Source organism: Henckelia pumila, chromosome 4 (genome assembly GCF_033568475.1).
Source record: "Henckelia pumila isolate YLH828 chromosome 4, ASM3356847v2, whole genome shotgun sequence".
Classification (NCBI taxonomy): Eukaryota; Viridiplantae; Streptophyta; class Magnoliopsida; order Lamiales; family Gesneriaceae; genus Henckelia; species Henckelia pumila.
The window spans coordinates 15,816,306-15,833,090 of record NC_133123.1 but is presented as its reverse complement, the minus strand read 5'-3'; the positions used below and the strand labels follow the sequence as shown (position 1 = coordinate 15,833,090).

The 16,785-nt window shown below is 30.0% G+C and overlaps 1 protein-coding gene across 1 annotated transcript; it reads right to left on the bottom strand.

Moving 5' to 3' along the window:
• Positions 1–317: 317 nt before the first annotated feature.
• On the bottom strand, positions 318–3,110 carry LOC140865593 (NAC domain-containing protein 22-like). The gene is made up of 3 exons (XM_073270274.1): positions 2,780–3,110; positions 1,754–2,022; positions 318–1,181 (listed from the first exon to the last, which is right to left on the bottom strand). The coding sequence occupies exons 1-3, from the start codon at positions 2,997–2,999 to the stop codon at positions 531–533; spliced, it is 1,140 nt and encodes a 379-aa protein (XP_073126375.1). The 5' UTR covers positions 3,000–3,110; the 3' UTR covers positions 318–530.
• Between the last annotated feature and the right edge of the window lie 13,675 nt (positions 3,111–16,785).

Sequence of the window (16,785 nt, the reverse complement as noted above, 5' to 3'; positions counted from 1 at the left end):
ACTAATTAATTTTCTTAATAATTCTAACACAACTTAAGCTAAAAAAAATATAGCACATTCAAAATTATTTTCTTTAATTTCTAGCTATCCTTTAATCTCTAAACAAAACAAAAAAAATGTCTAGGCTGAAATTATAGCTAGCTACAGAAACCAACAGCATCCCATTTCACTTTAGGATCTGGATTTCTCTACTCTTAATTATTGCATTTGAAAACAATAATTTCTTGAAGTCAATGGCTAATATTAACAGCCCTTCAAATTTAAAGAGGAGCTTTTAGTATTACAATTGCTTCAATTGTACTACAAATTCCAAAACATTGAAAAGAAAAGAAAAGAAAAGAAAACCCAAAAACCCTAATTAATAAGCAAACAAATCACATTAAAAGTCTTCATCATGAAGTTAAATGTATCATGTGCTTAAAGAGACTTAACATATTAGCACTAGCTAGGCACATAATATAATCAGTGAATTATTTATATATATATATAATGTATATGCATCAATATATATTATATATATATATGATCAGTTACTTGAAATGACTGTTGTAGTCCTTGCTTGGCTGATCTGAAATGGAATTCCAATCCCATAATCTATCCGAGTAAGCCGCCTGAATCGAGCCCGGAATAACGTTCAGAGCTAATTGTTGCTGCTGCTGTGGCTGAGGCTGCAATGTTGAGAAGTGGGAAAGGAGACCGGGGACAATTATATTGTTAGAGAAGTGATGGTTTTCTTGATTTATTGAGTAATTATTCACCAGTTTATGGAGATCATCAATTGCATGTGAAGAAGATGTTGGATTTGCAAATATGGTAGTGCAAATTTGTTGGGAATTATTCTGAAGAAGAGTACTCATTCTTTCCCTTTCTGCTGAACTTGGAGCCGCGGCATCAATGGTGGAAGCCATGTGGAGTAATGGATTGAGGTTGTAAGAATTGGGGTTTGAAAGGGCAAGTGATGTTCCAACGTTTGTGCTGCTGCTAGGGCTCGACTCGCTTATGATTCCTTCGGTTTGGAACGTTTCGATGCCAAGATTCATCGCGGTCTCATGTGTTTTTTGTGTTGATTGTGACCCTCGGGAGGAAGACGAAGACGACGCTTTTGCCTGGAGGGAACGAGGGAGAGACGGATGGTCTTCGACTCCAGCTCGTTTGTAGACTCGACATAGAGAGATTTCCGCCTGATCAAAATTGTAGAAATTTAAGTTGCAATGAAGTTACAAAAGATGAAAGAAGAGTTTGAAATTTGAATGAAGATATATACTGTCTTGCCCTGTCTTTGGTCGGTCACAAGAATATTTAAAGAGTTTGAATTTGCCAACTTCTATTCACAAATAACAACAGAACTGAAATAATTTTCATGTGTCCTAATAAATCAGTTACATTATTAATTCTTGCATTTTTTTCATGTGAACCCTTGAGTTATAAATCATGAAGTAAAGTACTGATCAATACTGAAATTTGGTATGGATGTCTCATGAATATCACATAGTAATTAATGAATCAAGAACGAAATCATGAGTTGCTTCTCATATACAATATGATATCATGAGATATATGCATTAATCTTTTCTGAGAAGTGGTGAGGTTTTCAACAAAATCAGAAATTAGAAACATAAAATTCCTTTGAAAGAATTTTCTTTTTCAAAAAACCTAGCTACATGGCAAAATTTCATTTTGGTTTCTTTAATTTTTACACTTACTTCCACCATTATTGATTAAAATTTTACTGAACTAATTAACTATCTCATACCTTCTGCAGGCGTTCGGTTTCGTGGTGAGGCAACCGGTATTCATTCATGATCCAACTAGTTCGGATCCCTTTCGGAGCCTTGCCGGAATAGAAAACAAGGGTTTTCTTCAGGCCAATAGACCTCAAATTCTCGCTTCTAATCATTCTATCAGCTCCGGTTGCCTTCCAATATCCAGAAGTTGTCACACGATTAGGCCGATCCCCGTTGCGATACTTCCTATCTCTAGGCACATAGAAGTACCATTCTTTCTCCCCTATTGCGGCTAAAGCTAAGAGATTTAAAGCAAAAGGGAAAAAAAATTTAATTAAGCACCATAAATAACACACATACGTACACACACTTGTGAAAAGTAAAAAAGAATCAATCTAACATATTGAAACCATTTTATATAGTTTTAGTAAGCAAGAAAAGAACGGAGTAAAACAAAATTGTTCGGCCCATGCATTTCTTCGATTTTCCATGATCAATCGTACTGATCATTCAGAACAAACTTATAATTAATATAGAAGCTCTTGAAACTGATTTCCAAGCTAGTCGAAAAATTTATAATGAAAATCAAGAAAAAAAAAAGTGCTTTTGATTTTCTCCAATCGCTCATACTCATCTCTATCTCTAGGAACTGTGGTCTCCTCTAAAAACCCTTGAAAATTTTCGAAAATCGAAAAATCAAGAAAGTGAAAAAAGGGAGAGTTTTTTTTGGTGATCAATTATGCCCGATTCGAAAGAATCGTGCTAAGAAGCCCTTGAATCGAAACTAGTCCACATGCTTGTAGAAAACTGAATTAAGATCAAGAGAAAAGGGACGACGATCCATCGCAAGAACTCGACCAGTAAAAGCCCTTATCTACAAGCTTGCATAAACCGAAAATCAAGAAATAAACACAAAGGGTGAACTACTATATAGTAGGTCTAGCTAATATATACTCGAAAGGGCTCTTTTAAAAGGTAAACATAAAAAAAAAACACATAGATGATTGATTCATATAAACACACAAAAAAAAAAGGCAATTAAATAAAAAGAATACCAGGAAGTTCCCAAGGGTCATAGCGATAAAGGTCTAAAAAGGTGATAAGTTCGACATTAAAACGCTTGCCCTCGACCTTACGGCGGAGGTAGAATTCAACGAGCTCTTCTTCGGTGGGATGGAAGCGAAAACCTGGCATCACCATGTCATGCTGGTGCTGGTCATCTTCTTGCTTGGGAACATCTGCTTGATCATTGTTCATGGCTGATGCTGCTGGCATTTAATGGCCATACAATTCTTGATTCGGAGCTGATTTTATACATGCATGGGAGAACTAGTGCAAGTGGGGGGGTGAGACAATATCTAGAAGAGATCGATGTGGAGAGGAAGAAGAAAAATAAAATGGTAGTGGTAATGGTGGAGAGGGCCTACAATTGGGAAAGATATATTCAATTTTTTAGGTATTTTAAATGGGAAAGGGACATAACATATACAGGACAGGGTGGCCAAGTTTCTTTGCGGTGGGTTTGGACCCTTTTTAATTCCGCCATTAATTTTGTTACTTTCCAAAATTATGGGGTAGGTTTTTTGGTTTTAACTTGTGTAAATTTTTATTTCTGCTTTCTAATTATATCACATCACATGATCATTTTATTTGGTTAATCATATATATATATATATATATATATATATATATATATATTCCCCCTGAAAATTCAGTTCTTATCTTATTGTTTGTTGTTATCACAATATCATTTTCCTCATCATGCACCGTCATTATCTAGAGTGGAAAGACGTCGTTGCATAATTATTTTTGTTACACGACTGAAAATATTGGACTGAGTATTTTGTTTTTTTTATTTTGATTTTCTGTGTTTTTATATTTCTGTTTTAATTTTCTTTTTTTTTGGGGAAAATTTTAGCTTTTTTTTTTTTCTAATGTGATGGTAATGACACCAATTTGGTGTTAATATATGCAGTATTATTATCGATGAGAATGATAAAATTGCTTCCGAAGATATAAAGTAAATTGAAATTGAATAACATAGAGTTCTAATCACGAAGAAGTTATAAGTGTACAGTACCAAAAATATAATTTTCACATAAAATAACAACCCTTATGGCGGAACAATAAACTAAAGAGGGAGGAAATTTGTTCATAAAATTATATTTATAATTAAATCACAAGTTTTTATATGCCAAGTAAACTCCATGTAACTTCTCTTCTATATATCTTTTCACATCGCTTCGTATATATTTCTTCATGAATTTAATTTTGCTTAAAAATCAGACCAGTGTTATTTATCGCGAAGACTTTTCTTGTACATATATACATACATATATATTTGGGAAAGTTATAATTTTAGTCCTTATATTTTCACGTCAAAATGTTTTTGGTCCTTAAACATTTCAAAATAACACTTTTAGTCCTTAAACTTTACAAATTGCAACACTATTAGTCCTTATGGTTTTTTGTGGTTAAATATATTTTTGGGGACTAATTTATTATATTTTTAAATTATAAGGACCTAAATAAATAAAAAAACATGAAAAATAAAGATCATAAATAATCACATATCTACAACATAAATATTTTTCAGTAACATATTTATTCTTTTTTATAATGTTATTATATATAAATAAAATTTATTACGGTTTTTTTAAAACAAAAAATATCTACTTTAGAATATAGAGTTTTTGCATAAAAATAATCGAATATGTTTTTAAAATTAAAATATCCTATAAATATTTTAATAAGAACATTTCTTAATGTGTTTTCTAATAATTTTTTAAAATAACATTTATTAAATATCTTTGCTACTAAATAACTGATTTGATATCAAATCTGATTAATTATTTAATTTTATTTAACAATAAAATATGAACTAGATAAATTTTAATTTTCTTAAAATATCAAATATAAATATGTAATATATATTGTTGGATTTTAGAAAACAAAAAATCCTGATTTTGATGATAACAAAACTTGTTATTATGTTTCTAACATATTTACTCAAAGTGTGAAGTTGATAACTCAAGATGGAAGCCAAAACTCAAAGTTAACAAAACTGAATCTCTGGCGAGTTATACTGTTTTGATGATATCTCATAGATCAGAGATGCAAACGATTATCCGAAAAAACAAATGAAAATAAAACTCAATTTGGAACATATTGTATTTCACATCAGTTGAGCAAAAACGGATGTTATCTTGGTCAAACTGATGTCGCAATACCAAACTGAATTGCACCAGTTTAGCATAAAAACAGAATCAGTTTACCTCGAGCAGTTTTGGTATTTTGGCCATATCTTGCAGCTCGATTATCTGAATGGAACGATTCACCCTGCGTTGGAAAGATAAGACAATGAAATAGAAATCATATTCACAAGTTGGAGACTGAATCGGATCCTAAGGAGATTCTAAACTGCGTTAAAGTTACTGGTATATAACTGAAATTTTGCATAATTTCTGGCATAGTCTAGTATATCGAGCATAATTCTCTCATATGAAATCCAAATCGAGTGATTCTTGATTCCGTGGAAAGTTAAGAGAAAGGGATACAATGTTCATGTTTATCACTTTCTCTAGAAATCAACGAATCAAGAGATATAACACTAAACTGATCATATTCACTCAACTGATCATGTGCTAAATCGATTTTGAACAGTTCTGGTATTTCAAGCATAACTTTCGCATATAAACTCCAAATGGATTGATTCTGATGGCGTTGGAAAGTATGCTTTAAATATTAAACGTTAATAAAAAAATAACAAAGAATAAAAAATACATATGGTATTAAAATTAATCTTGAAACTCTAATTTTAATTTTAGTTTTTTAATTTTTTTCAATTTGAATATAAAGATAGAACATAAAATATTTTTTAAAAATAGAGTTTCATCTACTATTTTTATGTTTTATATTTTTCACAATATTTTGTTATTAATTTTATTCATTTTAAGTCCCTAAAATTTAATAATATCATAAATTACTCCTCACAAATATATTTAACTATAAAATAAATGACAAGGACTAATTTTGTTACAATTTTTAAAGTTTAAGGACTAAAAATGTTGTGTTGAAATGTTTAAGAACCAAAAGTGATTTGATATTAAAGTATGGGGACTAAAAATATATTTTTTCCTATTTATTTACTTGGGAAAAAATATGCATTACATACATTTAACTTAAATCAAAATGGATAGGCTGAAGAGACATATGCATCACCCGTCTCCCAACTTTAACATGAAATAAAATATAATAATAATAATAATAATAATAATAATAATAATAATAATAATAATAATAATAACAATAATAATAATAATAATAATAAATATAATAATAATAATAATAATGAAAAATGATTTTTTTAATCCATTAACTTGTCTTTTTTTAAGTTTTGATCAATTAACATTTCAAAGTTTGGTTTTGATACACTAAATTTTACTTTTCGATTATTTTGGTTCAATTGCTGATGTGACAGCTTGACGTATTAACATTTTTCGGTGTCACGTCATTATTTTTCGATACCACATCAGCATTTTCCAGCGTCACATAGGCAGTTGGACCAAAGTATCCGAAAATTAAAAGTTAGTAATCAAAACCAAACTTTGAAAAGTTAATAGACTAAAATAAAAAAAAAATAGACAAAGATAATGGACCGAAAAAAACTATTTTTCCTTATTATTATTAATGACAATAAAAAAAAATTCTCTCCACTTTAATCAAAGTGAAAGATATAGCAAAAATAGCAATGTGGGAGTCTAATTTTCACATTAATATGCATTATTAACATAATATTAATATTGCGCCACTTGTATCTTAAACTCATTTGCGAGTTGTGTCGTCTGGACCCAAGGCTTGACAGAATTCGTACCGACGCTAAAGAACCATGAATGTGTTACATCATATTCATAGGTAGATTCTTGCCTTTGTGAGCTTGGAATGTACAAAATTAATATGAAAGCTACTGCATAATTATATGCATCCATATTCAAACTTAAGATTAGCCGATCGAAGCGCGCGTGCACTCAATTTGCCGTGATGATGCATGAATTAAAGACTTGACATGCTATCGATCGACGATCTCTTATTACGGCATGCTATTCGACGATCTCTTATCGCATATATGACTCGATGTATGTATGTATGTATGAATTCTCTCTACTGGATAGATCAACAATCGAAACATGTAATGCTTGAGCTTTTGCACAATTTGAAAGATTTGAGTTACAATGTTACTATTAGTTATAAATTATTACTTTTGGTAAAACGACAAATACTAGGTCCTACAAATGGTATCAGAGTTAAGGTCAAGCATGTCTTCGATCATCATTTATTGCTGCAGGGTGAGTAGGGATGTCAATGGGTCGGATATGGGTAGGACATCGTGTTTCCATTCTCATATCCATTTATTAAATTCATACTCATACTCATACTCATACCCATCAGATATTCAATTTCATCTTCATCCGCATACCCGTCGGAGGATCGGATATCCATACCTTATCCATATCCCCATTTATTGCATCTACTTCATAAAAATATGTGTTTTCAAATTTGAATTATTTTGATAAAACTATACTTATTTACTAGATTTTTATACCAAATTTTTTAAGAAAACAATAAAAAAAAATGAAACATAGAAGAAAATCTACAACCTAAAATTATATAAAAAATAAAACTACTTAAAAAAAGAGCATTAGTTTTATACTAATAATTTTCATTGTTCCATGTAACTAACATAATTCAACAAAAAAAATTAAATTAGCATTTATTTAAAATAAATTAATATGTGTGTGTATATATATATATATTTATTTATATTTAATCGAATATCGGATCGGATATGGGTAGGATATTACTACATTCTCCTACATCCCCATATACGAGATCCTCATACCCATTTATTCATTTATTTAACCGGGTCCAAAAAACGTCTCAATACCCTCCTCCATTCGGGACCGGTATCGGATTCTCTATTGGGTTCGGAGGAAATTGTCATCCCTAAGGGTGAGTAATTATTAGGAGAGAACTTGTTGGGTGCAATAATTATTACTGTTTGATAGAAAAATAAAAATATCGCGCTTGAGTTATTGTGCGTTTTAAAAATATTTGAGTTGAACAATTACTATCAACAATAATTAGTTCGTTTAAATACCCTTCTCCTTTGTAAAAGATGGAGTGTACATGCAGCAGCCCTAGGGCTACACCCTTTATATGCAATAATATATTAGCCATTAATTTATTTATTTTTTTGGTCATTAAGTTATTTCAAATCTTCATTTATATGGCTAAATACGCTATATCGACATTAGAATAGACTTATAACTAGTTAGAGAATGAAACGATGACCTTTTATATATATATATATATATTTATATATATATATATATATATATATATATATATATATAATACACGTCATTAAGGAAATTAAAACTCCACTGTAATTAATTAGCTAGGCACTTAATGTAACAAATAAAATAATTAAATAAATCAATAACTCATGAGATACTTTCCTAGCAGTACCCCTATACCTGTATCAAGTACAAAGAAGACCTAAAAGCAAAAGTTTAAGTTTCATCTCCATTTAATAACATCCATGAATGAGCTAGTACTTTGCTTGGAGTTCAACAAAAAATTCGAATGAGCCTCTCGAGCAACTAATCGTGCTGGGCTCGAATATATTTCACCGGAGATATATACTATTTTAGTCTCATATTTATTCAATTTTTCCTTGTTAACAATCGAATTCCCGCTAAATGTTGAAATATTATTGAGTTCGCAACCGACTAATAAGAGAAAAAAATTACAATTTTGGTCCTTTTTATTATCAAATTTCATTTGTAATCCAATTTTTTTTCCAATATTTTGATAATTTTAGTATTTTTTTAATTGAAAATGCCGATGTAGCACTGTACATGTCAGCACCACACATTAGAAAAAATGACTAAAAAAATTAGCACACACACAAAACATCAAACAAAGAACGAAATTTGACAATATAAATTAATTATCAAAATCACAAAGAAACAATTAAATATTCATAACTATAAAAAAGAAATTTTTCCATAAAATAATGACCTTAAAGAAGACTTAGTCATCTCCAATTAATTTTTGAAGAAAAAAATTAAAGGTCTAGAGCTCGAGCTCCTCCATGGTCGAATTCAAGTAATTAATATGGAAAAAAAAATCAATAAATCTTGAATAATGCAAATATAATTAATCAAGTCGAGCTCGAGTAAACGTAATTATAAATAGACTTGTAATTATCAATCATAATTACGTAATTAATTAACATTAATTTATTCTAGTTAAGAGGCAGTTTAGATCATGAGTAGGGTGGTGTTGGGGTAGACAATTTGCTGCACGCATATGACTTAGGTTGGGGACACAATATATTGCATGTGTTGGGGAATACTAATCTGCATAGTCAAGTGAACCCCGTGACCACTCTATTATTTAATAATCTTATAAAACTATATTACAATTCATTCCCTTTTGTTTTAATTAATTGTTATTATAATTATTATACTATTCTACTCTTGAGGTCTACCATTTTTATTCAACTCTTTAATTTCATTCGTCATGTGTAATTTCTTAAACATAATTTGGTCCCTTTCTTTTCACTCTTTCGCTTTCGTTTTCGTTTTCGTTTTCGTTTTCGTTTTCGTTTTTGTTTTTATTTTAATGTTTTAATGTTATGCTGCGTATTTTGTATACTAGGTGTGCGGTGTGCCGTGTGCCCCCCCTTTCACTAATGCAAGGATCGATGTACGTACAACGTCATTATTTATATATTTATCCATGTTTAATTGGCTTTTAAATTTTTATTAGCAAGCTCCAAACGTTGCTTTGAATCAAAATTATACATACGTGAGGAAGGTAATCAATTGAAAAAGAAAGAAGATAAGTTCTTTCTTTTTATCATTTAGAAGTTTTTGTGAGATGAAAGTATCATGCACGGTTTTGAATGACTTTAGCTCTATTAAAAACATGGAAAATGTTACGTGTACATGGAGGGTTACACGTTGGATTACACATTACACTTGAAATTACATAACTATACTTGATGTAATTTTGAAAGAGTTTTTCCAAATAAAGTGGAGGGGTAATTTTGTGATTTCAAATGCAATGTGTAACCCAACGTGTAACTCTCCGTGTACATGTGGTATCACTCAAAAAACATTAGACTTTTAGTTTGGCTAGTTGTATATATGTGAATTAAATTTATTATTTATAGAAGGATAGAGATATATTAAAATTGAGGTACTCTTCTTTTTATATATTTATGTTGATTGATTTAGTTCAACGTTCAACGAAAAGCACACATTCAAAATTGAGGAATATAAATAAGACGTGCATGGATTTGTTCGTGCCTCTATATGTAGTACCCCAGCCCTTGATCTAAGGGCTACAAATTAAGATGCCATATTTTTTCCCCATGTATATAATACAATGTGCATGTGAGCTCACGTGTAATTAATACATGTGATTCTCTTGTAATCCTTGGATTAAGGGTTGGGTTACTCCCATATATTAGCATCAAATAACTCCTTGGGCTTATAATATTAGGAATAATAGTCAAAATTGTCTTCTAAATTTGTTTATTTTGTGTTTTGATCATATGAATTTTGAAAATTGGATTTTGATAATGTAAGTGCTAGCTAGGTTATGTTTTGGTTTTTAATTGTTTTGTTATCGATGATCGGTAATATAGCGCCAGACACGTTTTAAATTTTCCGGTTCCACATGACTATTTTATCGTCTCGCGTCAGTATGTCTAGCACCATGACGTCACTCCAACAAAAAGAACTGAATTAAGACAAAACATAACCTAATTTACATGATCAATACCAAAACATAAAATAACATTTTTTTATAACATTTAATTTTATATTATATTTTTTTTTAAATCCAAAATCCTATATTTTAAAATTTTAAAATTTTATCATTCCTAATAAAAATATATGAAAAAATCAGTACATTTAAAATAACAAATATTATCATGTCTCGATAAATAAACCAAATACTAGTATTATGAATATGTGTGTATACATGTGTGTATTTCACTATATATTATTTCATTAAAAATCTACACCCTTTTAATTAATTTTGTTGAATCCAGAATGAAATTACAGTAATACTTATTATTTCATTTTCACACAAAACATTACAAAAAAAAACGCTTTTTGCGACGGTTTTTCAAAGCGTAGGAAAAGCTCCGTCGGAAAACATTGCGACGGTTTTCAAAAATCGTGTCAAATATTTCCGACGGTTTTTAAAAAACCGTAGCAAATATGTTGCCACGATTTTATTAAACCATCGGATTTGCAACGTTTAATTAAACCGTAGCTAAAAAACTTGCTACGGTTTTTTACAAACAATCGCATTTGCGACAGTTTATTTAAACCGTTGCAAAATTTTAGCTAAGATTTTTAAAAACCATTGCAGTATGCGACGGTTTTATTAAAAGCGTCGCAATTTTTGCAACGGTTTTAATAAAACCATCACAAAGTGCGAGTTTTTTTGTAGTGAAAAAACTTGATTGTTATTAGTAATTTCACCTTTGTTATCCTAAAATAATTTTTTCTTTTAAATACTCAATTTTATTTTATCTATATTTAAAATGTCAATCATATATTTGTCTATATTTTAAAATTTTTAAATAAATCATTACTTAATAAAAAAATAATAGAAAAATCATTAATATGATAATAACAAAAATTATAATATTTAGATAAATATTTCAACTGTATAAGCACACATAGTGGTGCAAAAGGACATTAGTGTGTGTAACTAAAATTAGAGCAAATCTCCTATGAGACGGTCTCACAGATCTATATCTATGAGATGAGTCGATCTGACTCATATTCACAATGAGACATAATACTTTTGATATAAAAAATAATATTTTTTCATGGGTCAGGTCAAATAAGAGATACTTCTCATGAAATTGATTCGTATAACTAGGGGTGGTAAAAAATACCGAAATACCGAAAAATAATTTTTTTTTAAAATATATATATGAAAATTTTCGATATACCGACTTTTTTGTCGGTATATTGAATTTTTTTCGGTATACCGACAATTTTTTGGTATACCGAATTTTTTTTGAATTCGGTATCGGTACCGGTATAGATTTTCGTCATATCGAAAGTTCGGTATACCAAAAATTCGGTATATTCGGTATACGGTACGGTATCGGTATGGAAAAATTTCATACCGATTTTTTTCGGTACGGTATACGGTATCCGATTTTCGGTACGGTATACCGTACCGACCCACCCTTACATATAACCGTCTCATTGGAGTTTCGTTTTAAATTAAGGTTCATATACGAACTAACTTTCAATTGATTTGGTGAATACTTATTTAAAATTACAATTATATATTCATTATATAACTTTATTAATGAAATTTTTTATTTTCCTAAAATAGATTTTTTTTTAAAAAAAATAAAAAATCTTCAACCACATATTTATTTATATTTTTATATTTTTAGATATTCATCACTTTTAATAAAAAAAAAATTATGAAAAAAAATTCATTAATTTGAAGATGACATGATAATGCTAAGATAAGCATTTCATTTTTTATGTGAAAAAAAACTAGTACATATATGTGGGTATATAAATACGTATATTTGAAATTTGGCATATATATAATATAATATAAAAAAGGGAGAAATTATGTTTTTGACTTATTGCATGGTTTTTTTTTCATTTTTCGTCTAGGTGTCAATCAATTTACAGTCTTAGTACACTAAATTTGCACTTTTTATCCAATTTTAATCATTTTTCATCGGATGGTTGATGTTACATCAGGCATGTAATTATTTCCCGATATCATGTTAGATATTCGTTCAATAAAAACTTAAATTAAAGAAAAAAGTGAAATCAATGCACTAATGTTGTGAATTGACCGACAATATGATGAAAAATAAAAAAAAATTACGAGTCAGAAAAAAAATGTAAATTTTCACAATAAAACTTAAATAACTATCCATTGGAACAAAAGTAAAATCAATAGTTTCCAGAAGTCAACACATTTATATAAAATAATTATTTGGGAGATGTTTTGGCTAGCTTTAAACTTGACATGATGAGTACCCCATGTGCTTTGGTGATACGTGAACAACATTTTTGTTCCTAATGGAAAGCCAAACCGTGTCTTATTACACACATGTGACGTTGGTCCTCGCAGGTGGCCTAACTTTACGACATGACCACCAATTTACATTTCCTCAAATAAAAAATGAAAACAATAAATAAATAAAATTTCAATTTCTGTTCATATATATGATTATATTTTTTCGATTTTGATCTTTTACATTATCAAATGACTCAAATTTAAGTATTAGTTCACCATGTTTTTTTTTTTTTTTTTTCATTCGGATATGCATGACGCTTATACGACATCAATACAATATTGACACATGTAGTGTCAAATTAGCACAATCAATGAGAAAAAAGATCCTCAAATTACGCAGAAGACGTACTCAACTTCACAAAGAAGCAACCATACCGAACAAATAATTCAGCTTCCCCATACTTTTTCGTATTCTTGTGAGAAATTCTATCTCGTATTTTCATTATGCTTATTTCCATATGTATCTTGTCCGATGTTTGAAGAACATGTATATATGTGCATATATCCTTTTTTTTTTAAATAAATATGCACATCTCTTTTTGATGGAGCATTGGAGCTTATGTTTGCCAATTTTCAACTTAAATGATGCGAGGGAAGTTTAATTTGTTGAACCATTAATTAATAAATTTTGATCAATCTGGTCATCTCTAGAAAACCCCAACTTTGGCTTCATGATAATTATTTCTATCAATTTTCAACATTTAAACATTCATAGTACTGTTTTAAATGTACGTTAGAGATGTGATGGGTCGATTAGGTGAAAAAATGCATTTACTTGACTCGTGAATCTCATAGATTCAACTCCGGTAGATGAAGAAGATTCATGAATGTGTTAGTTAATTGCACCACTGCACCATTACCTTCATGTTCAGCTTTAATCGTGCATGATAATTTATTAGTTTAAAAATCTATATTCATGATATATGTATGTAAAACTTGTATAAAACTACATGAATTTTGCAATTTTGATAGTGTGCGTACGTATTTGCCTTTTCTAATTTTGATATTCTATATTGTTATTAATTTCGGTCATAGTGCTATCGATAAGCACGAATCTTATAGCTTATTTGGTATTTTATTTTGTCGTATTCGTGCTTCTCTGGCATTTTTATTCCGAGTTTTTCACTTAAATCACCATATTTTAAGTGTTTGTTGGGTTGACTAAGATTTTAGAAGACTTGAATAGTGAAGAAAAAGAAAAACAATTCGATACCATGTTGGAACTTGGCCAGAGAATACGAAAAAATCATAGAAGTTTGAAGAAATTAGTGCACCGACCATGTGCATGTTCTGGAAAGGGGTCAGTGCACCATCGAATAAAGAGGAGATCATCACAGAAAAATACACGGACCCCGTGCACCTCTAGAAGAGGGTCCGTGCATTTTGTTTAAAGGAAGGTTTCGGTCCCAGAATAATGCACGGACCCCGTGCTCGTTTGGAATGGGGTCTGTGCAGCTTCGTAAACTGTTTGGTGCTAGAATTTAAATACACGGACCTAGAAACGGACCATGTCCGGGGTCCGTGTCGCGGATTTGGAAAGAATTATATTTCCAGAATTTGAAAATTTCGAGACTCTTTTATTGGAGGCAATATTGGACATTATTTTGGAGAAAAAATAAGGCTTTTGGGGAGGAGATATAAAAGAAAATCAAGCCCTAATTGGATGAGAACTTTTTCCTTTAGAACTTTTGCCAGATTTGAAAATTGACGGCTGAGAGCATAACGAAGAACACAATCAAGATTCGGCACCATCGCTGAGATTTTCTTTATTCTTCTTTTTCTGATTTATTTATGTTGAATTCAAACATGAGAATTTTGTCTTTTTTGATATTATGGAGTAGTAGTCTTTTGACCGGGGACACGATAGGGCCAGACTATTGATTTTTGTTCATGGAATGGATTGATTGATTTTTTATTTATTTTATATTTATTGATTAATATTTGTTCATATTTATTGCTTTTAATCTGGCCAATTAATTGCATGTCTGTTGTTCGATCTGGACTTGAAAAAGAAGAGATTGAAATTGGCTTCAAGATATTAATCAACACATGGTTAAACCGACTAGAAATAGTATTCGGTTTCAGTGTGCGATTTTAGGCGAAAGCTGAAATTCCATAACTCGTGAATGCGTTTTTGTTTAATTAAATTCAATTAGAAATAATTGAACTGTTAAATGAAAATAGAATTGTTAATTCTAGAAATAGATTAATAATTATTCTAAGGAATTTCGTCGTGAATATGAATGATTCTTGCTTGATTAAATCCAATACGTGGCAATCATCGATGTCTGGTACCGTTGTGTGTTCCTGATCATTTTCTTAAAATTTGAATTCATCTTAAATTTATTATGCTATTTTAATTTAATTAAAATTTTTGCTTTAGAATAATTTATTTTATTTTAATTAGTAGTTAATTCATAAAATCCTTCATTTTATTTAGCCTAGATTAAGTTAAATAATTTATATCTTAGCATTTAAACAGTAGTCTCTGTGGGATCGACTTGGACTCTGTCCAACTATATTATAACTTGACCTAGTTCACTTGCTAGAATTATCCCAACCGAAGTCGTCGGTTAGCTATATTTGATTTCTTTTCGATTTTTTTACTCATTTTTCCAACATGAATCCGATATAGGGTTGACTTTAGACCGACGGGACACTTATATCTGCAATGGTATTGGGTACATGAGTATTTCGATAGAAAAATGATTAAAATTGTTAAAGATAAAAAAAAAATATTTAAGGGTAGAACTCAATTTCGATAACATAAAAGATCAAATTAAATTTCGAAAAAAGATAACATATAGAACGGATGTGACTAATTAAGATTATAGTGACTTGCGAGTCCATTGAATACGATACTAGAACCTACAACATTGACCTTATATTAATTTCGTTACTTTTGTTTTGCCCGAATAATAAATTTAATTAATCTTACTTTTGGATTTAGCTCCAAGAAAATCATGTAAAGCTGAACACCGAATTTTTCAACAGTCAATATGCGTAGAGAATTCTAGCTTAGCTATCACCAATTGTTTTTCAAAGTCAAAACAAATTACCCCATCAAGTAAACCAAAACTACACAGGACTTTGAATCAAACGCATTTCGTTTTCCCAGTCTTACGATTTTATACATATCAATTGGAAAAGGATGGTTATGCCCAGGAAACATATTCAAGATTTGGGAAAATTGATTTTTGGTAATGTATGTTTGTCACTTTGCGATTTCAGTCCTTTATATTTTCAGATTTTAGTTTTAGTCTGCTATATATCTTTATTTTTTTGGCAATTTTAGTCATTTTTCCGACGTGGCGCTCACGTGCCACCAATTCAGTGCTGATGTGGAGCTGACGTGTACAGTGTCACATAAGCATTTTTCGAATAAAAAATGACCTAAATTGCCAAAAATCGAAACATACAAGATTTTTATCGCAAAGTACCAATCACGAAAGACGCTGAAATTTATACAACTAGATATTTCAGAAAATGGTTACATCTATAGATGATCCATTCACGATATTTGATTTTAGTTTGGATCTAATTGTATTAATTAGATCAAAAAAAAAGGAAAAGAAAAGAAAGAAATATCCCACAAATTTAAGCATTTAATCATGATGAAACTTGGAATGAATTTAATATAACATAGTCATCTGCTAAAAAATAAATATCCCAAGAAATTAAATTTAATATTTTGAAATTTAAAAAATAACAAAAAAAATTAGGGCTGGGCCATTCTAGAGACAACCGTATATCAATAAATGGATACATATTTGTCCCACAAGAATCCCGTGGCCTGGACCATTCTGGCGGTTGTCAACCCTAACATTTGTAATTATTCTCCCTTTTTTTTTCAATTCTATTTTAAGTTACGCGGACTACATATTCCAAGTACTTATATTTATTGAACTTA